This window comes from Emys orbicularis, chromosome 8, assembly GCF_028017835.1.
Source record: "Emys orbicularis isolate rEmyOrb1 chromosome 8, rEmyOrb1.hap1, whole genome shotgun sequence".
NCBI lineage: Eukaryota > Metazoa > Chordata > Testudines > Emydidae > Emys > Emys orbicularis.
Genome location: NC_088690.1, coordinates 54,331,695 through 54,353,295, shown reverse-complemented (window position 1 = coordinate 54,353,295; position 21,601 = coordinate 54,331,695). Strand labels below are relative to the sequence as shown.

The 21,601-nt window shown below is 41.1% G+C and overlaps 1 protein-coding gene across 1 annotated transcript in view; it reads left to right on the top strand.

Annotated features, from left to right (window-relative positions):
* HMCN1 (hemicentin 1) overlaps window positions 1-21,601 on the top strand; it is a 358,780-nt gene that overhangs the window by 311,541 nt on the left and 25,638 nt on the right. Inside the window, exons 83-97 of the mRNA XM_065408898.1 lie at window positions 690-903; window positions 1,892-2,026; window positions 2,235-2,425; window positions 3,600-3,681; window positions 4,370-4,639; window positions 5,477-5,647; window positions 5,793-5,963; window positions 9,212-9,382; window positions 10,366-10,536; window positions 11,271-11,441; window positions 13,465-13,635; window positions 14,840-14,989; window positions 15,223-15,360; window positions 15,876-15,997; window positions 17,664-17,901. Of these exons, the coding sequence (XP_065264970.1) occupies window positions 690-903; window positions 1,892-2,026; window positions 2,235-2,425; window positions 3,600-3,681; window positions 4,370-4,639; window positions 5,477-5,647; window positions 5,793-5,963; window positions 9,212-9,382; window positions 10,366-10,536; window positions 11,271-11,441; window positions 13,465-13,635; window positions 14,840-14,989; window positions 15,223-15,360; window positions 15,876-15,997; window positions 17,664-17,901 (2,566 nt within the window). The remainder of the gene's footprint in view (window positions 1-689; window positions 904-1,891; window positions 2,027-2,234; window positions 2,426-3,599; window positions 3,682-4,369; window positions 4,640-5,476; window positions 5,648-5,792; window positions 5,964-9,211; window positions 9,383-10,365; window positions 10,537-11,270; window positions 11,442-13,464; window positions 13,636-14,839; window positions 14,990-15,222; window positions 15,361-15,875; window positions 15,998-17,663; window positions 17,902-21,601) is intronic.

The following is a 21,601-nucleotide window of genomic DNA, read 5'->3' as shown; positions in this document are numbered from 1 at the left end:
TTGCCCAACATTTTTTTCTTCTCTTCCACATCATATACCTTTGTCTTAGAAGGAGTCGCACTAGTTCCAATCATACTGTCCTTATTAAGGGAAAATGTCTGTTGATGGCAGGGGAGCTTTGCCAGCATAAGGATTTTGGGGTCCAGTTTAATGTTATGAAGTGCTACATTTAAGGCTGGTTTTGTCTACTCTACTTGCCATTCCTGAAATTTTTACTAAGCTCAACAGCTAGTCGCATTTACCTTTTCCCTCTTAGCTCTTTGGATTCTCTTCTGTGTAGTGTGAACTCTTTATTGTACCTTCAATTGGAAGGACAGTAAGATGGACAGCTCCATTATTTTGATACCAAGCTGTTCTGTGCATGGCTTCCAGCCAGTTTTAAGGTTAGAATAGGAAGTCAGCCTATTTCACTTACTTGTCCTTGCCATAGCTGTGATGTATTAGTCTCAGGTAATCTGCTGGGTTTGCTACACTCAGGTTTCTGTGTCATTCAATCATCAAGTTAGGCTGACGAGACTGACTCATCATAGCTTCCAATATATTACTAGCGAGTTGCCAAAATTTAAAATTCAGTCAGATGAACATTCCAACTGAACTGAAGTTCCAAATTTTTTGAGATTCCCCCCATCATTACTATTGATGATGTTCGAGCTCCAATGCCTCCCCCTATTTTTTCCCCCTTCTTTCAGCCTGAAGATTCTGGTAGTTATACCTGTGTTGCCAGCAATGCTGTTGGTGAAGATATACACACTGTCAGCCTAATGGTCCATGTGCTCCCAGCTTTCACTGAACTGCCTGGAGACATAGCTTTGAATAAAGGAGAACAACTCAGATTAACTTGTAAAGCAACTGGGACTCCGATACCCAAAATAACTTGGACTTTTAACAACAATATTGTCCCTGGTGAGTGATATCAGTACTTAATTGTCAGTCTGACACAGATTCTTTCCCCCTCCAGAAGTGGTGTTAGTGTGCAGTGGTGTCAGTTTGAGATTACAGTATAAAGTTCATAGTATGGCCTGCGTAACAAACTGTCTAGACCAGTGTTTCCCAAACTTGGGACGCCGCTTGTGTAGGGAAAGCCCCTGGCGGGCTGGGCCGGTTTGTTTACCTGCTGCGTCTGCAGGTCCAGCCGATCGCGGCTCCCAGTGGCCGCGATTCACCTCGGCCCGCGCTGCTTCCAGCAGCTCCCATTGGCCTGGAGCAGCGAACTGCGGCCAGTGGGAGCCGTGATCGGCTGGACCTGCGGATGCGGTAGGTAAACAAACCGGCCCGGCCCGCCAGTGGCTTTCCCTACACAAGCGGCATCCCAAGTTTGGGAAACACTGGTCTAGACAATGGTAATATCTGGAACTTGTTAGCGTAGAATACCAAAACTACAATTAACATTAAATTGCCTCTGTTCCTGGACTCTGGAGAAGGGCTTTAGGAACCCTGTCCCCTTGTTGTGTCAAGCTGCATGTCCCATATTAAAATGTACACATTGGGTATAATAAATATTCCAGCATCTAAGCACAAAAGATGACTTCCACAAGCACCTGTATGAATAAAACTTCACTGTTGGTGGAATGCAAAACATGAACGGACTGAAAGGAGAAGCAGGGCAAATTCATTCACAATAGAGTGACCAGTCAAGGAACACTGTTTGACTGACTTGTTCAGCCCTCTAAAACATACACGCAGACAGGGAAAGGCATAATAGGGTCTGTAATCAAAGGTGTCTCAGAAATTAGTCCAACGCAATGGTAAGTTCTTTTATAGAAGCATACCATTGAGCCATGCTGCTAAGCAGCCCTGTACATCTAAACCTATTCCTGTAAAATATGTATCACTTGTTGATATTTTCCAGAGCTACTTCAGTGTGTTTAAAAGACATCTCTTCTCCCCACAGCAAAACTTGACAATGCTAATGGACACAGTGAACTAGTTATTGAAAGAGTATCTAAAGACGACTCTGGTACCTATGTGTGTACAGCAGAAAACACAGTTGGCTCTATAAAGGCTATTGGATTTGTGTATGTCAAAGGTATGTGTAAATAACTGCAATATCAGGCACAATCAGTGACAATTTCACACAGCCTCATTTTTAGTTGTATCCAGTAGCACTGCCATGGTTGATTAGAAAAGGGGTAACAAGTTGAACTTCAGATCTTATGAAAACAAAGAATGGCGGATTCCTATCCGAAGTTTCATTTAGAATCTCTTGCTTTCGCTTTGCTTTTTATCATTTTCAGAGCCTCCGGTCTTCCAAGGGGATTATTATTCTAGCTGGATTGAGCCCTTGGGTGGTAATGCTATATTGAACTGTGAGGTCAGAGGAGATCCACCTCCAACAATCCAATGGAGCAAAAAAGGAGTTAGCATTCAGATTAGCAACAGGATCCGACAACTCAGCAATGGTTCTCTTGCCATCTATGGCACTGTTGTGAGTCACTAGTCATTTAAAATGTGTTTGTGTGCTACATTTAATTATTGTAAGTAAATAAATTTATCCAAGAGGGTATGTATTTTAACTGAATATAAATTTGCCTTTATTAAAAAAATATTCGGTAGTTACTCTACATTTTAAAAAGATGTAATTTTTTTAATGCAGTCTAAAATATCCTGCTCAAATTACTGTGACCTCACTATCAAAGCAAGGGAATGTTGTATCTGTTCTGTCTATCCCCTATAAACTTGCAGAGCTGCATTTTCAATAGGACTTAACAAAGCCTCAAAACTTGGGCATACAAAATCTGATAATGAAATCCTGGCTCTGTTGAAGTAAGTGGGAGTTTTGACATTGGCTATAATGGTACCAGAATTTCCCCCTCTCCCCCCCCATTTTAATTACTTGTGCACCTAAATCCTACATTCGAAAGTTCAACCTGGTTAGCTCCCCAACTCCTAATATGCATGTTCAAATTGCATGTTCATGATTTGCACATTCAGGTTTAGAAGCTGCAGTTGAAAACATGGCCCTTATAAAAGGTTTTAGAGAAAGCTTCTAGATTTACAAATGTAAATAGTTGAAGAAAAAAAAACAGACATTAGCTTAGTATTAATAAAAATAAAATGTTCAAATTGCTATTAAAACTTTTGGTTACTGGGTAGTAACAATAGTAGTCTATAGTTCTCTTTGTATTGCTACATTTATAATCTACTTTATATACTTACACATCCAGCACCATACTATATAGGAATCTACAATATTAACAAGCAGATGGTTTTGACTTAGATGACTTGAAACCTACCATATACGTTTCAGAAAAAGACTAAGTCTCTCAAAAGGACATAAGAAACATTGGAAAGAATTCCATGTAGATACTACTTGGATGCAGTTCTCTTGTTTTTCTCTCTATCCTCACCTGCTTGTAACAAATTCCCATCCCAGTTGACTTGAATTAAAAGGTTACTTTGGGTGTAGTTTAAAAAACTGGCAGGTTGTATGATAAACTTTTCTGGTAGTTGTTAATTAATGATTTCCCTCTACTTCTTTAAGGTCTGTTGCATGCCATACTGTACTGTAGCAAACTCACTGACAGGAAATGCATTGTGAAAAGATTAACTTACTCCAGTAGGTTGATAGTTCATATGATTACTTGTTTATTGTCCTTTAGAATGAAGATGCTGGTGACTATACATGTATAGCTACAAATGATGCCGGCGTGGTTGAGCGCAGTGTGACACTAACGCTTCAGAGTAAGACTCAAATCAGATATCTAGTGCTATAAGAGTGGGGCCAGAAGATGACTTTGGATACATGTGTGCAAGTCCCTTTGTAGTTTTGGGAGGAGACAGTCAAAATTCACCAATGGGAATTCACCACCTCACTGCTTTTTCTATCTTTGGCATATTCTTGAGGGCAGAACTGGGCTTTAAATTAATTCTTACACAAATGATGGAATTTTAGAATAATTTTTTTTACTGACAGAATTTTCAAACATCTCTTCTCTATTTATAACTCAGAGAAGAATCAGACCTTTTACCTCTGTTTTTGTTTCCTTGTGTATAGAATGGGAATAATATCTACCACATTTAGGTATTGTGAGAATTAATTGAAAAGTGTTTTTGCACTACTGATGGTACTAGTTGTTTGTAGAATTGGGCCTCAATCCTGTTTGGGGCCTGTGTGTGCTACCACAATACAAACCACAATACCACTGTCATTGTTTGTGTATTCTAGGTCATGTTTAATTTCCACCATTGACCTTGTATTTCTCAAGGATCTCTGGAGATGTATAATAGTAGTTAATGCCAAAATTAATGAAGTAGGATTTCATGCTTTTTCTCAGACCAAACCTCTGTCCAATGAAAAAAATGTCATCTGCTCTTGTAGCCATTTATTGCAAAATGCAGTGATGCTAAAACAGTCTCTCCTCTCTCTCAGGTCCTCCAGTTATTACAGTTGAACCAGTAGAGATGGTGGTTGATGCTGGTATCACAGCAATCCTGAACTGCCAAGCAAATGGAGAACCTACTCCAACCATTGAGTGGTCCCGCCAAGGCCATCCTCTCCTCAGCAATGACAGAGTGACTGTCTTGTCTAATGGCTCCTTGCGTATTGTTGCAGCACAGAAAGAGGATACCTCTGAATATGAATGTGTGGCTAGAAATCTGATGGGATCAATCCTTGTCCGAGTGCCATTTACTGTCCAAGGTAGATACACCAAAGTGCTGTCTAATGATTACCAAATTGCGAGATTCCAGCTTTAAAACAGAATAACTATGACCAAGGTTTTATATTCCTTACATTTACACATTAAGTCTAGTAGGACATGTCAGTGTTCCTCTTCTTCACAAAATGTTGTACTTTTGTTCCACTTTCTCAACTGTCATCATCCTCAGCAAGCTCCCAAGACAGGCAGCTGAGAGTGAAGGAATATGTAAAAGCATGTCTACACTGCCCCACAGTTTGGACTCTGGAGGTGTGAAAAGCAGTGTGAACCAAAGTGCTGTGCTGTAACTGCCCCATGTGGACACTGTGGGTGCAAATGAAAAGATTCCTACTTCATATTAATGTCGTCTTATTTGAAGAGTTAATGCGAACTCTTTAGTTTGCACCTGCAGCGTTTGCACGGGGAATTACACCACAGCCCTTTGGTGCACAGTGCTCTTCAGAAGTAGTGTGAACTGAAGGGCAGTTTAGATATGCCCAAAGACTCTATGATAGAGATGATCCTGAACTGAGATGCTGCCTACAGAGCACATTCCACAACTTGAGTTCATCTTTAATGTAGGAGAATAAGTGATAACCATGCCAGAATAACTGAAGTATTTTCTCAACTAAAGCATGAAGAATTCTTCACTAACGATAATGTGATGCTATCTGGATATCTGAGGGTAGCCTCTGAACTTGTGCAGGGTTATTTTGATCTTTTCTTCTAGAAATGCAAAAATTTAGCAGATCTTTTAACACAGCCGAGAAAGTATATTCCTGAGCCTGGTTGTATAACACACATATTATAAATGCTCAAATATAATTTTTCCACTGCAGTGCATGGCGGATTTTCAGAATGGTTTGAATGGCGACCATGTAGTGTAACTTGTGGTCAAGGTGTTCAGAAGAGGATCCGTCAGTGTAACAACCCTCTCCCTGCAAATGGTGGGAGGCATTGTCAGGGGCGTGATACAGACATACGCAGCTGCCAGAACAAACCATGTCCAGGTAGATTTCTTTAATGAACTCATACAGTGTATGTTTAACAGATCTCATTTCATTGTTTCTGCTGTCTGGAATTCTTTGACTTATCGGGGAGAGGATCTTTTCTATAATATATTTGGTAAAATGGTGCTTTTTTTATGTTATGTAGTGGATGGTACCTGGTCAGAGTGGGGGTCTTGGGAAGAGTGTTCAAGAACCTGTGGACAAGGTAACAAGACTAGAACCAGAACTTGTAGTAACCCAACAACTCAACATGGCGGAAGACCATGTGATGGCAATGCTGTGGAATCGATCATGTGTAACATCAGGCCTTGTCCAGGTGAGAAGAGTGTGTTCATTATAAGTTGCAGATACTGATCTTTAAAACTTTTCAGTTTGGTATCTCTTCTTCTCTAAAGCCCACATACTTAACCTCTTTCACTTTGAAATCATTTATGGTGGGGGGGAAAAATGACATTCTATTTGATCTATTTAAAAATTGCCTGCAGTAATTGAAAGGTTTTCAATTTACTGAAATTTAAGTCCAAAATTTAGGTTTTTAAAATATGGAGGGTGAGGGTGGTTTATAAAACTGACCATGAAAAATATTTTTATAGGGTTTTTTATATTGATTTTAACATTCCTTGAAGTGTTTGCAACCTAAACACATCAGCTTTGTATGCTAGTGCAATAAAACTGACCACTCTAGTCCCATTGTCCAAAGTGGAAAAAAGATTACTAAGCAGCATAAAAGGTGCAGAGTAAAATACATTCTTTTGGGTTTAGTAATTTAAGGTATTATCAGTGTCACAGATAATGTATGTATTTTCTTTGACAATGTCCTTTTAACTTTTAATTATTATTTTCTCTGCTTAGTACATTTGGACTGGATAGGTCTATTCATTATTGCCATTTTTCCTACTATTCTCTCCCTCCGCGGACTTCTCTGATACTGTGATGCTGCACTTTGATCCACTGAGACAGTTTCCTGTAGTGCCCTACAAAACCAGTTCTCAGAGTAGCAGCCGTGTTAGTCTGTATCCACAAAAAGAACAGGAGTACTTGTGGCACCTTAGAGACTACCAAATTTATTTGAGCATAAGCTTTCGTGGGCTACAGCCCACTTCTTCGGATGCATAGAATGGAACATATATTGAGGAGATATATATACACACATACAGAGAGCATGAAAAGGTGGGAGTTGTCTTACCAAGTCTGAGAGGCCAATTAAGTAAGAGAAAAAAACTTTTGAAGTGATAATCAAGATAGCCCAGTACAGACAGTTTGATAAGAAGTGTGAGAATACTTACAAGGGGAGATAGATTCAATGTTTGTAATGGCTCAGCCATTCCCAGTCCCTATTCAAGCCTAAATTGATTGTGTCTAGTTTGCATATCAATTCCAGCTCAGCAGTTTCTCGTTGGAGTCTGTTTTTGAAGCTCTTCTGTTGCAAAATTGCAACCCGCAGCTCTGTCATTGAATGACCAGACAGGTTAAAGTGTTCTCCTACTGGTTTTTGAGTGTTATGATTCCTGATGTCAGATTTGTGACTATTAATTCTTTTGCGTAGAGACTGTCCGGTTTGGCCAATGTACATGGCAGAGGCGCATTGCTGGCACATGATGGCATATATCACATTGGTAGATGTGCAGGTGAATGAGCCCTTGATGGTATGGCTGATGTGATTAGGTCCTATGATGATGTCACTTGAATAGATATGTGGACAGAGTTGGCATCGGGCTTTGTTGCAAGGATAGGTTCCTGGGTTAGTGTTTTTGTTCAGTGATGTGTGGTTGCTGGTGAGTATTTGCTTCAGGTTGGGGGGTTGTCTGTAAGCGAGGACAGGTCTGTCTCCCAAGATCTGTGAGAATGAGGGATCATCTTTCAGGATAGGTTGTAGATCTTTGATGATGCACTGGAGAGGTTTTAGTTGGGGGCTGAAGGTGACAGCTAGTGTGTTCTGTTTTTTTCTTTGTTGGGCCTGTCTTGTAGGAGGTGACTTCTGGGTACTTGTCTGGCTCTGTCAATCTGTTTTTTCACTTCAGCAGGTGGGTATTGTAGTTTTAAGAATGCTTGATAGAGATCTTGTAGGTGCTTGTCTCTGTCTGAGGGATTGGAGCAAATGCGGTTGTATCTTAGAGCTTGGCTGTAGACAATGGATCGTGTGGTGTGTCCTGAATGGAAGCTGGAGGCATGTAGGTAAGTATAGCGGTCAGTAGGTTTCCGGTATAGGGTGGTATTTATGTGACCATCACTTATTAGCACAGTAGTGTCCAGGAAATGGACTACTTGTGTGGATTGATCTAGGCTGAGGTTGATGGTGGGATGGAAATTATTGAAATCATGGTAGAATTCCTCAAGGGCTTCTTTTCCATGGGTCCAGATGATGAAGTTGTCATCAATGTAGCGCAAGTAGAGTAGGGGCGTTAGGGGACGAGAGGAAGTGTTGTTCTAAGTCAGCCATAAAAATGTTGGCATACTGTGGGGCCATGTGGGTACCCATAGCAGTACCGCTGACTTGAAGGTATATATTGTCCCCAAATGTGAAATAGTTGTGGGTGAGGACAAAGTCACAAAGTTCTCTACGCAAAAGAATTAATGGACACAAATCTGACATCAGGAATCATAACACTCAAAAACCAGTAGGAGAACACTTTAACCTGTCTGGTCATTCAATGACAGAGCTGCGGGTGGCAATTTTGCAACAGAAAAGCTTCAAAATCAGACTCCAACGAGAAACTGCTGAGCTGGAATTGATATGCAAACTAGATACAATCAACTTAGGCTTGAATAGGGACTGGGAATGGCTGAGCCATTACAAACATTGAATCTATCTCCCCTTGTAAGTATTCTCACACTTCTTATCAAACTGTCTGTACTGGGCTATCTTGATTATCACTTCAAAAGTTTTTTTTTCTCTTACTTAATTGGCCTCTCAGAGTTGGTAAGACAACTCCCACCTGTTCATGCTCTCTGTATGTGTGTATATATATCTCCTCAATATATGTTCTATTCTATGCATCCGAAGAAGTGGGCTGTAGCCCACGAAAGCTTATGCTCAAATAAATTTGTTAGTCTCTAAGGTGCCACAAGTACTCCTGTTCTTAAAACCAGTTCTAACTGCTGGTCCCTGCTGTATATTAGCCAGTGGGGCTGCTGTATGAGCTATACAGCTAGCAAACCCCTTTCCCAACGAGATTGTGTACTACTACAAGACTGTCAGATTCAGTGATTTATGAAAGGAAACCAGCAGGTCTGAACCCAAGCCTACTTCATTCACCTGGCAGAATCACTGTTGTTCCAAGTTTGTGGTCAGGTGAAGTAATGTTTTAAGGAAACAAAAAGGAAAGCATTAATATCTGTCTGGAAACTGCTGGTCAGTTTCAGCTGTTGTTCAGGGAACAGGTTTTTCAATGGCTGATTCAGAATATTTAATTTATGGACAGTGTGTAATGGAGAAAATGGAGTTATAATAATTTTACTGTGATTATTTCTCAGAGACATCGCTTTCTTTTGATTTGATTTTGAACTTCAAGTTAAAGCCGTTCTGTAGTTTAAATGTAGTTTTTGTTTGTGCTATCTTGACAGTGGAAGGTGCATGGGGCTCTTGGCTGCCATGGGGACCTTGCAGTGATACTTGTGGGAAAGGTACTCAGACCAGACTGAGGCTGTGCAATAGCCCTCCCCCATCTTTTGATGGGTCATATTGTGAGGGGCCTGATACACAGATGCAGGTCTGCAACAAGAGACACTGTCCAGGTAAGAAGCATAAGATACAAACAGAAAATAAAGGACTAGCCTATTTGTTTCCTCTCAAAACTCTACCTAGTTTGTACTTAGAGCTAGTATAACTGCTCCATTTGTGGTGGCAAATACTGCAATCCCTGAGAAAATCAGAATTTAGTTCCTTGTTCCTACTCAACATTCACTATGAAAAGCGTTAAGAGTCGTAACATATGGAACTAGCCCTTCCCTCGCAATCCTGCTCTTCCCTATGTTTCCATTCCTGTTGCTTGCCATTGTGTAAAAGTAGTATGTAAATCCTTGGCAGCTAAGCATGTAATTTCTGCAGATCTTCCCACCAGGTCTAACTACCCTTCGTTATTCATTAATCTTCCACATCTATATGTGGACAGGAAAGGTTCAATTTTCAAAACACTCCCTTAATATAAGTTCAATACAGGGTAATTGGGTGAAATTGAATGGTCTGTGATATCCAGGAGGTTAGACTACATGATCTAATTGTCCCTTCTGGCCTTAAATGCTATGAATCTTGAACACACACAGTGCCATGTCCTATGCTAAATCCCTATTCTACCCTCTTAGTGGTGAAAAGGAGACTTGAAGCTGTACTAATTGAGTAGCTGAGGATTCCCTTTGGGTGACTCAGCACCTCCACTGACTGACTGCTACTGACCATCTTATTGTGTTGGTGATTTCAGTTATTACATATCCTACTTGTTTGACCTACTTATAGGCACACAAGAATTTTGGGAAGTCACTGTGGATGGACAGTCACTGCAACTATTACGCTAACAGGTGGATTTTAATTTAAGTAAAAAAGTAATGGGCCAGATCCTGTTCTGGGTTACACTCCTTGCAGTCCTATTGTAGTTCAAGGGGTTGCACGGATTGTCACTCAGCACAACACTTAGTGCAGTATTTTGCTGATACAATTATGCTAGATTTGATTATTTAAAAAGTGAAAGTTTCATTGTACAATGTCATCAATTTTTAACCAGTGGATGGAAAGTGGGCTGCTTGGGCCAGCTGGAGTGCCTGTACTGTATCCTGTGGAGGAGGTACCAGGCAGAGGACAAAGGACTGCTCAGACCCAGCCCCTCAGTTTGGAGGGCACAAATGTGAAGGAAATGACATACAGATTGACTTTTGCAACAGTGACCCTTGCCCCAGTAAGTGTTTGGGATGACTGTGGGTTAGATTGTGCCTCCCTGCACATGGGTTCTCAAAGGGTGTATATGGTAATAGGGGGAAATGGAAAGAGCCTTCTTTCTCACCTTGTGCCCTTGCACAGGGCACTGACCCAATCCTGCTCCAAGCAATGAAAAGTGGGATTTGAACATCAGAAGCTGCACTAGACTCCCCAAAGGAGGAGGGATGAGAGGAAATCCATATCCCCAACCAGCCTCTTCATCAGTGAGCATAGTTGCACCATTGCATAGGCCAGGAGTTGGGGAGTAAGCACTGCTAAATGACATAGCAGTAGTAACTGTTGTATGAGCTCCTGCAGCAACATTAGAAGCAGTGTGCTTCCATGAGCTGCAGGCAGTATCTGTAAGTCACAATCTTGCTATTTTACACCCACCATCAGTGTAATCTCCTTTTTCAGTACCTCTCTCCATTAGATATTTGACTTATATGCTGCATGCTTTCCTAAAGTAGTAAAGCACTGAACTACAGGGCTCAAGGGACCGTTAATATACTCGGTGGAATAGCCCTGCAGTGGAAAAAAATGACTTAATTGGATGCTTAACTTTCACATTTTTTAGCTAAAAGAGCAGTAAACTTGGAATTGTGTGAAAAATTTCTCTTCAGAAAATATATTTTCTGGTTTAACTGTTCGTTGATTCCATATCTGCTGCCATTAAGCAGAATGTATGTAAAGACTTTTATTTAAAATTTCCAGTTCATGGCAACTGGGGTCCATGGAATGGTTGGGGAACTTGCAGCCGAACATGCAATGGAGGCCAGATGAGGAGATATCGGACCTGTGACAATCCTCGCCCTGTCAATGGTGGAAGAGCATGTGCAGGGGCTGACACGCAGATACAGAGATGTAACACTGACTTATGCCCTGGTGAGCTTCTATGGTAACAGAAGGCAATAAATAAACCTCCTCTAACGTTCATTAGAGACCAAAATGTATATACTATGCAAGCAGGAAAGAAAAAAGTTCTGTAATTATGTCCAACTTCGTAGAAAGATCTAATGCAGTCTGACTGGGTTCTTATTAAAAAAATTAAGTGTCTGTCACACTAAAATGATTCTCCCTTTAAGGGGTTATATTTTATATAAACCAGGGAAATAAAAATCAAAAGACAAGTAGCTTGTGAAAATGAAACCCTTCATACCCCCAACAATTCTTAATTCTCACACTAATGACATTTTACAGAGGATACCAGTGACCTTTTATAATGTATTCCAGGAGCAAAGTCAGTACATGTAATAAAACCGAAACCAAATCTAGTTGCTTTCTCCTGGATAGCTAAAACATGTCTTTTTACCAAGCAGCCTTATATGGCCTAATGCTCCTCTTATTTCATCAGTTCTATACCCTGCTCAACCCCACTGAGTTCCATTGAATTACCAGTCAAACCCTGTGATTTGAAACCTGTTATCAAGTCCATGGGGGTATCTTGGCTCAGATCAGTATTTACAACAGTAATCCAGAAATGGATTGCATTCAATTGTGCCATGATTAACAACAGACCTAAAAATATTTGATTTTTATTGATGATTAATGTATTTTCCTTCTGTGTGGCACCCATCTGGTATTGTTTTAGTTTAATTGGTTATAATGATCTCTTTGGTCCATGTGAATGTTAGCACTTGTGAGAAATGCCAGTTCTTGGCCCCACAGGTGGAAGACCCTCTCTTGCTCATTATTCCCCTTCAGTGACCATCAATGTGCTTCATCCCTGACCACCTCTAGGATTAAGAGGGTAGTTCAGTCTCCAAGCCCCGGTCAAATATTTGGAGTCTCTAGTGAGACTGCCAGCAAGGATGACAGTAGATTTTGAATGTGGACACCTGCTCACTAAGATCAGGTCTGAGACCACTAGTTCTTTTTACACAAGGCAACCAAACAGCTGTCAGGTGACAACAGCATTCAGTTGCTACCTAACTGAGCCAGTTTTGAATGGGACTCAGTCTGAGCTCTTCACCTCTGCTCATTAACAGTCTTCTATTGTTATAGAGCCAGATCCATGGATTCAGTGCTCAGCCCACAAATGGAGGCTAAAGCAGTCTCTGTCTCCAGCATTCTCTTGGTCTGGGTTGGGAGTCCAGGCAGCAGATTCTCTCGCTGCAACCTGCCTGCACTGCGGCATAAGAGGACTCCCAAATCCAGCCTGTGCCCACTCTTTGCACAGAAGAGCCATGGTGTATTCCACTGGCAGGGGGACTCTGTAGCCATAGAAGTGGTGGCAAGGGCCGCCCCATATTGTGCAAACAATTTTCTTGGCTAGTTATGAGGGGTATATTATCAGTATGATGCATGGGGATTTAGTCACATATCTCCCTGCTAAATCCTCATCCATTGCACTGGAAACATTCCCTGAAAAGTCCTCTTTCTTTTGAGTAAGGCTGATATATGAGCATGAACAATCTCAAAGGTATTGTACTTTTTGGGGCAGCAACCCTGCCTACAGAACTATCATTGAAAATGGTACGCCATCCTTGTAGCTGTTTGATTATTTTTAAAGATGTCAGCTTTATCAACGTGGAATTTATATTTGAAGTGTAATTCACTGTTCTGTATGCAGGGCTGGCGCTTCCACTAGGCAACCCTAGGCGGTTGCCTAGGGCGGCAGGATTTGTGGGGGCGGCATTTTGCCGCCCTCAGCGGAAATTCGGCAGCAGGGGGTCCTTCCGCTCCGGGTCTTCGGCGGAAATTCAGCGGCGGGTCCTTAACTCGCTCCAGGACCCGCCACTGAAGTGCCCCGAAGACGCAGAGCGGAAGGACCCCCGCCGCCGAATGCTCAGAGGAGGAGTGCTGCTGCCTAGGGTGGCAAAAACCCTGGCGCCGCTCCTGTCTGTATGTAATCTGAAATATCTGCTACAAAAAGCCACTTGTTTCAACGTTCCATCCTTGTTTATAGTGGATGGAAACTGGGGAACATGGCAAGCTTGGATCGGATGCTCTGCTTCTTGTGGAGGAGGGGAGCAGACCCGAACACGACTGTGCACTAATCCAGCCCCCTCAAATGGTGGACGTCCTTGCCCAGGAGACTCTTCACAGCTTTCCAGGTGTAACATCCAAGCATGTCCAGGTATGTTATTGCAGAGACTGAACACCAAAGCAAATGAACCAAAAAACACCTAGTTTATTATTTATAAATCTTTCAGTAATGAGTAAGCCTGTCCATTCAGCATATCCTTTCTCCAGACATGTCATAGCATTTACATAGAATCTGGTAACCATTCACTGGCAAACTGTAGTCAGCTGAATGCTGTTATATGCTGAAGCATTTGACAGTTTTCAAGAGGAATTTCCAGAGGCACTTTTGATCAATTAAACTCAAAACCCGCAGTGTTTAAAAGGTCTCTGCTCCATGATTGCATTGTTGGGAAAAAAAAAATACCATGCAACTTAGGCAGCCAGTCATATCACATGAAAAGTGAATAAATAATAGTCACACTGAACAAGATGTAAAACTGAAAATTGTTCACCTGAGCTATCAAGAAATAAATATATTTGCACAAATGCAGGCTAGTTTCTAAATGGTTCATAAACAGCAAATGGAGCTATGTTTGCAATGGTTAATTCAATCAGCTCTTATCTCTAGTTTAAAAAATAGTGCACAATAGTGAAACGATTTAGAACCACTGTTCTAGATGTATGATATTGTGAGAGTAAATCTGAAAGTGATATGGGAAAATCACTTATGCATCCTCAAAATAAGGGTACTATACTAGTGAAAAGTTCTATTTAATAATATTAATACATTTTAAAAAAAATTAGAAAACACGTCTCTCTTTGCCAATACGTTCTGTTTTGTCAGTTGTTGTTTTCTAAAACAGAGTGGGAACACACAAGTCTTGCTTGACAGCTGGTATGACTAATACACTCCAGTGTCCTGGCCAAATAATTACATTCCGCCTGCCTGAATTCCCCAGTAGTTTCAGTTGTTTAGTTGTACTTTCTTACCTGCCGTAACCTGTTGTGTAGCACCAGTTTGCACTGTTCAACAATTGTTGCTTTTTACCCAGAAGTGGCTGCATTTCAGTGGTCCGTAAAGTAATCCCTTTGTCATAATTTATACATCAGCTTACATTTAAAAATGGTCCTGGTATCCTTATGGATATGAGGTGCTATGATTATTAATATTATATGAATAAACATTCCATAAAATGTAAGTCCACATGCATATAGAGAACTTTGTGTTCTCTCAGAGCACTCAGTGCTAGTCTTGAATATTTTTCTTTCAAAATTGAGTTTTCACACATGGGGTGTTTTTCCACTTCCCCCAACAGGTGGGCCTCCACGTGCCAGAGGAAGTGTTATTGGAAATATTAATGATGTTGAATTTGGAATTGCTTTCCTGAATTCCACAGTAACAGATAGCCCTGACTCTGACACTAGAATAATACAAGCAAAGATCACAAATGTCCCTCGGAGTCTTGGTAAGTCAGTTTGCTTTCTTGAGTTATAAGTAAACAAAGGAATCTTACTTAGGTTTGTCAATTTTCAGTTTCCTTTCATTAAGGCACCATCCAAGATTTTAAGGAATTGGCTTCAATTTTTCATAGGCAGGAGGGAGGTGGAGGTCTTCTAATATATTTACATTCTCTTTACATCAAGAGAAAGGAGGAGCACACAAAGGGCATTTTTAAAGAAGTATGGTATTTCTCTTTAGGTACAGCAATGAGGAAGCTAGTTTCCATTCTAAATCCTATTTATTGGGCAGCTGCAAAGGAAATTGGAGAAGCAGTGAATGGATTTACTCTCACCAACGCAATCTTCAAGAGGGAGACTCAAGTGGAGTTTGCAACTGGTTAGTTAACAATGGGACACAATCTCTATTTGTATGTGACAAGCATAATACAAGGTTGAATTGCTTAATAAATACACCTCTACCCTGATATAACGCTGTCCTCGGGAGCCAAAAAATCGTACCATGTTATAGGTGAAACTGCGTTATATCAAACTTGCTTTGATCCGCCGGAGTGCGCAGCCCCCCCCCCCCTCCGAGTGCTGCTTTACCGCGTTATATCCGAATTTGTGTTATATCGGGTCACGTTATATCGGGGTAGAGGTGTATCATTTACCATAGTTATGTTTGTTCACAGCAGCATGTTCTGGATAACTAGCTGAACATGAGGCTTTATAGCCTCACTTTTCCTAGTTTGAATCTGAGGATTAATATAGGGCAAAGTAGTGGTTAAACACAAGAATGACATGTTAACATAAATTAACATGGTTCAACATGGACCTAATTCAAATACTGTGCAGTTAACATAAATCACAAATCATGATAGGTTACAAATCAATGTGTGTTAAAATTCACAGGAGAGATTTTGCGAATGACTCATATTGCCCGTGGTATGGATTCAGATGGAGCATTACTGCTGGATGTGGTAGTGAGTGGCTATGTTCTGCAGCTACAGTCCTCAGCTGATGTTAGCGTGAAGGTAAAATTGCTAGCAAAAATGACATCTCTGCACTCTTGCTTCAGTTTTATATTTTTCTTATCTGACATATTTTAATACAGCCATCAACAGTACCATAAGCTATGTTATAGTATTCTGACTTATTTTTATGATTGGCTTGGACATGTGAAGGTAAGTTTTTTATCATGATCAGATCACCCCCTCCTCCAAGATGGGGTGAGGGTTTACTGCTGTCAGGTGGATGGCCTGTTTTATCTTGCGCAAAAGGCTGATTGGCCAAGCTAAGTTCTAGACCTTTCTAAGGGTGATGCTAGTCCTCCATTTCGCACAACCCTGGCAAAGTTTTTGTAGAGTATTATTCACAACTTGTTAGCCACGAACACTGACCGTCTGGCATCTATGCATTCCCTACCTTCACAATGTCCTCAAAGGTTTCTGTCACAGGTCATCTGCAAGGATGGAGGCTAGAGCTGTGGCTGCAGAAAACATGCTGTGTCAGGTTGCATAAAATCTCAATGATTTAATCTTTCTATAATGTGGCTGTGGCAGAGGTAAGGAAGACCTTTTTCTGTGCCATAGCATTAATGTCTTGTCCCATGGAGTTGTCCATAATGGTGAGCAGTCTAATTACTCTGACTTGCCTCACTTTTCTTACAGAATCAGCTTTTTCTAAATGTGAGGACTTTCCCATACTTCCCTCCCCAAAATGATCAGATACAGACTGGTTTGTCTTGCAGTCTTCAAAGCAAGAGGTTATAATCTCACTGCCTTGTCTGTTAGTTTCATCCTGTTGAAAGAGGTCTACTACTACTCATTGGCTGCACTATTCATGGCTAGTGACAGGGCATTCCACACCTCTGGAACCCCTTTACTCCATCATCCCACAAAAGTCACTATTTAACACTTCAAGTCTTAACTGCTTGATCAAGCCATGGAAGATTTTGCTTGGATTAACAATAGGGATCAAGGGTTTAATTATGTATCATGGATTTGATAACTGGTTTTTATCCTGAAAGAATGTTTTTTTTTTAAAATTATAAATGTAACATCTGCATGTGCTTGTTGATGGATAACCAATCCAAATATATAAATATTGGGTATAGTAAATAAGGATATTTCGATTTTTTTGACGTTTTGGAACAATCAATGTGCAGTGCCACCAAATATTTATAAACGTTTCCTTACTGTAGTGTAATACTTCTGCAGTAAATTGTTTAGTTAGCTTATCATTTCTAGTAAACTTCCTAGATTATTAAATAATAAATATTGTGTGGTTGCTAGTAGCACTTCAGACCATAAAAGATCTTGTTATCAAACCAATCAGGACCTTTTATGGTTGTCAGGGTGTGTGTGGGGATGGGAGTTGGAAATATGGTCATACAGCCACCATCATTAAAGTCAGGATCCACCAATTGCTACTAGACTGTGGCATCTCAGTTACTACAGTTATTTCCTTACTAATAATAGGGACATATAGTGGGAGCCATTAAAATTCAACAGTTATAGTAACTGAAGCTAAATAGCCATGTGCCATTTGCAGTACAATTTGTCCAGCTTTTTAAAAAGCACCTTTCTCTAGATACATCTCATGCTATTTAAAAACAAAAAACCTCTTTTGCAGTAAACTAGCTGAGCCAGAGAATCCAGTTGCTGGTACCGAGATCTGGATTTGTGATGTGTATTTCAGGATTACACGGAAGACTATATTCAGACTGGCCCTGGACGACTGTATGCCTACTCTACGCGGCTCTTCACCATAGATGGAATTAGTGTACCATATACATGGAACCACACCATTACCTATGACCACACTCGAGGAAAAATGCCATTCCTGCTGGAAACACTCCGGGCTTCCTCTATTGCAACAGAGTACAACCCACTAGAAGAAACACTAGCTTTTAGAATCCATGCTTCCATTGCAAAAGGTATTGTTTGACTCTTTATTAATGGAAAATGTATCCAATTTAGAGTAAGGCTTACTTCAAAATAAAAAGATAATATGAATGAAGAATACTGGGAGAATAGAATATCCTCCACAGTAGAGTATGATCTTGGAAGAGGAGGCTATTGAGCATTGAGATGTTCAGATTATTTTGGTACACATATACACATGTTGATGGCACATGTTGATGTTGATGTCACTTTCAATTTATTATATAGCTATGTATTTATTTTATACCTCTGATTTCCACTCTGCACTCCCCCCCCCCCCATCCACTTTTGCTGGGACTACTTATACCTCTGAACAGCTTCAAACTGCCATTTTGAAAAACTGAAAGAGAAAAGTTTGGTTAAGAGCCTCTAAATCATTCCTAAAATTGTTTTTCTGTAAAATATTGGAATGTACAGAAAACACAAATGATGTGGTGCAGTATATATAGCCTTTATTGGCTCTTGTTTGGGATTACCTGCATTTTTAAGAGCTGATGTGACAATAGATGGCTAGAAACAAGCCTAGTAAAGCTGGAGAATAGTGACTCATCTGTAGTCCTGGTGGATCATCAGTACAGCCTTTAACCTGTACTGCTCCAGTGCTGACTGTAGCCCACTCTGTGCTTCAGGCCAAGAGCAGGAAGAGGAGGAGAGGGAACTTTTTCTAGCAGGTTGTTATTTTTTAATGGCAGTTATTTAAAAGCTTCTCAGAGGTTCAGAATATTAGAAATCCTGGTGGAGAGGGATTAATATAGGTAGAGTGCAGGCAACGTAGTAAAAGATGCACGATAAATGCTGGTGATAGTAATACGAGAAACCACACAAAACCTATATAATACAAGAGTGAACGAGAGAGATAAAGTGGCCCATTGCCTTGCACCTTGTATAATCATAGACTCATAGACTTTAAGGTCAGAAGGGACCATTGTGGTCATCTAGTCTGACCTCCCGCATGATGCAGGCCACAAAAGCTGACCCACCCACTTTCCCTTAACTCAGCTGTTGAAGTCTCCAGATCGTGATTTAAAGACTTCAAGTCGCAGAGAATCCTCCAGCTTGCGACCCCTGCCCTATGCTGCGGAGGAAGGTGAAAAACCTCCAGGGCCTCTGCCAATCTACCCTGGAGGAAAATTCCTTCCCGACCCCAAATATGGCGATCAGTAGAACCCCGAGCATACAGGCAAGAATCTCCAGCCGGACCCTCATTTTACCAGCGATGGCACGTTATTGCCTAATTGACTAAAATCACGTTATCCCATCAAACCATTCCCTCCATGAACTTATCTAGCCTAATCTTGAAGCCAGGGAGGTCTTTTGCCCCCACCGTTTCCCTCGGAAGGCTGTTCCAAAATTTCACCCCTCTGATGGTTAGAAACCTTCGTCTAATTTCAAGCCTAAACTTCCCCACGGCCAGTTTATATCCATTTGTTCTCGTGTCCACATTAGTACTGAGCTGAAATAATTCCTCTCCCTCCCTGGTATTTATCCCTCTGATATATTTAAAGAGAGCAATCATATCCCCCCTCAGCCTTCTTTTGGTTAGGCTAAACAAACAGAGCTCCTCGAGTCTCCTTTCATAGGGAAGGTTTTCCATTCCTCGGATCATCCTAGTGGCCCTTCTCTGTACCCGTTCCAGTTTGAGTTCGTCCTTTTTAAACATAGGAGACCAGAACTGCACACAGTACTCCAAATGAGGTCTCACCAGCGCCTTGTATAACGGAAGCAGCACCTCCTTGTCCCTACTAGAAATACCTCGCCTAACGCATCCCAAGATCGCATTAGCTTTTTTCACAGCCACGTCACATTGCCGACTCATAGTCATCCTGCGATCAACCAGGACTCCGAGGTCCTTCTCCTCCTCCGTCACTTCCAACCTATGCGTCCCCAGCTTATAACTAAAATTCTTGTTAGTCATCCCTAAATGCATCACCTTACACTTCTCACTATTAAATCTCATCCTATTATTATTACTCCAATTTACAAGGTCATCCAAGTCTCCCTGCAGAATATCCCGATCCTTCTCCGAATTGGCAATACCTCCCAACTTTGTGTCATCCGCAAACTTTATCAGCCCACTCCTACATTCGGTTCCGAGGTCAGTAATAAATAGATTAAATAAAATCGGACCCAAAACCGAACCTTGAGGAACCTCACTGGTGACCTCCTTCCAACCTGACAGTTCACCTTTCAGTACTACCCGCTGCAGTCTACCCTTTAACCAGTTCTTTATCCACCTCTGGATTTTCATATCGATCCCCATTTTTTCCAATTTAACCAATAATTCCTCATGCGGTACAGTATCAAACGCTTTACTAAAATCGAGGTATATTAGATCCACCGCATTTCCTTTATCTAGAAGGTCTGTTACTTTCTCAAAGAAGGAGATCAGGTTGGTTTGGCATGATCTGCCTTTCGTAAACCCATGTTGTAATTTGTCCCAATTGCCATTCGCCTCAAGGTCCTTAACTACTTTCTCCTTCAAAAATTTTTCCAAGACCTTGCATACTACAGATGTTAAACTAACAGGCCTGTAGTTACCCGGGTCACTTTTTTTCCCCTTCTTGAAAATAGGAACCACATTAGCTATTTTCCAGTCCAACGGTACCACCCCCGAGTTTACAGATTCATTAAAAATTATCGTTAAGGGGCTTGCAATTTCTTGTGCCAGTTCCTTCAATATTCTAGGATGAAGATCATCTGGTCCGCCCGATTTAGTCCCGTTTAGCTGGTCAAGTTTGGCTTCCACCTCTGATGCTGTAATGTCAATCCCCCCTCCTTTATTCCCCTCTGTCCTGCTCACTCTATTTCTAAGCCCTTCATTAGCCTTATTAAAGACCGACGCAAAATATTCATTCAGATATTGTGCCATGCCTAGATTATCCTTAATCTCCACTCCATCTACATTCTTCAGTGGTCCCACTTCCTCTTTCTTTGTTTTCTTCCTATTTATATGGCTATAAAACCTCTTACTATTGGATTTAATTCCCCTCGCAAGGTCCAACTCTACACGGCTTTTGGCCTTTCTCACTGCATCCCTACATGCTCTGACCTCAATAAGGTAGGTTTCCTTGCTGATCCCTCCCCTCTTCCATTCTTTGTACGCTTTCTGTTTTTTCTTAATCGCCCCTTTGAGATGCCCGCTCATCCAGCTAGGTCTAAATCTTCTGCCTACTAACCGTTTTCCCTTTCTCGGGATACAGGCCTCGGACAGCTCGTGCAACTTCAACTTGAAATAATCCCAGGCGTCATCTGCCTTTAGATCCCTATGTATGTTAGCCCAATGCACTTCCCTAAGTAGTTGCCTTAATTTATTAAAGTTGGCCTTTTTGAAATCGTAAACCTTAGTCACAGTTTTATTTCTGTTAATCCTTCCATTTAGTTTAAACCGAATTAGCTCATGGTCACTCGAGCCAAGGTTGTCCCCTACAACCATTTCCTCAACGAGGTCCTCACTACTCACCAGCACCAAATCTAAAATTGCATCCCCCCTCGTCGGTTCAGTTACTACTTGATGAAGGAATTCATCTGCTAGCACGACTAGGAACATCTGAGCCCTATTATTGTTACTAGCATTTGTTCCCCAGTCTATATCTGGGAAGTTAAAGTCCCCCATGATTACACAGTTCTTATTAGTTTTTACTTCCCTAAAAACATTAAATAGTTCTCAGTCCGCATCCAGGCTAGATCCCGGCG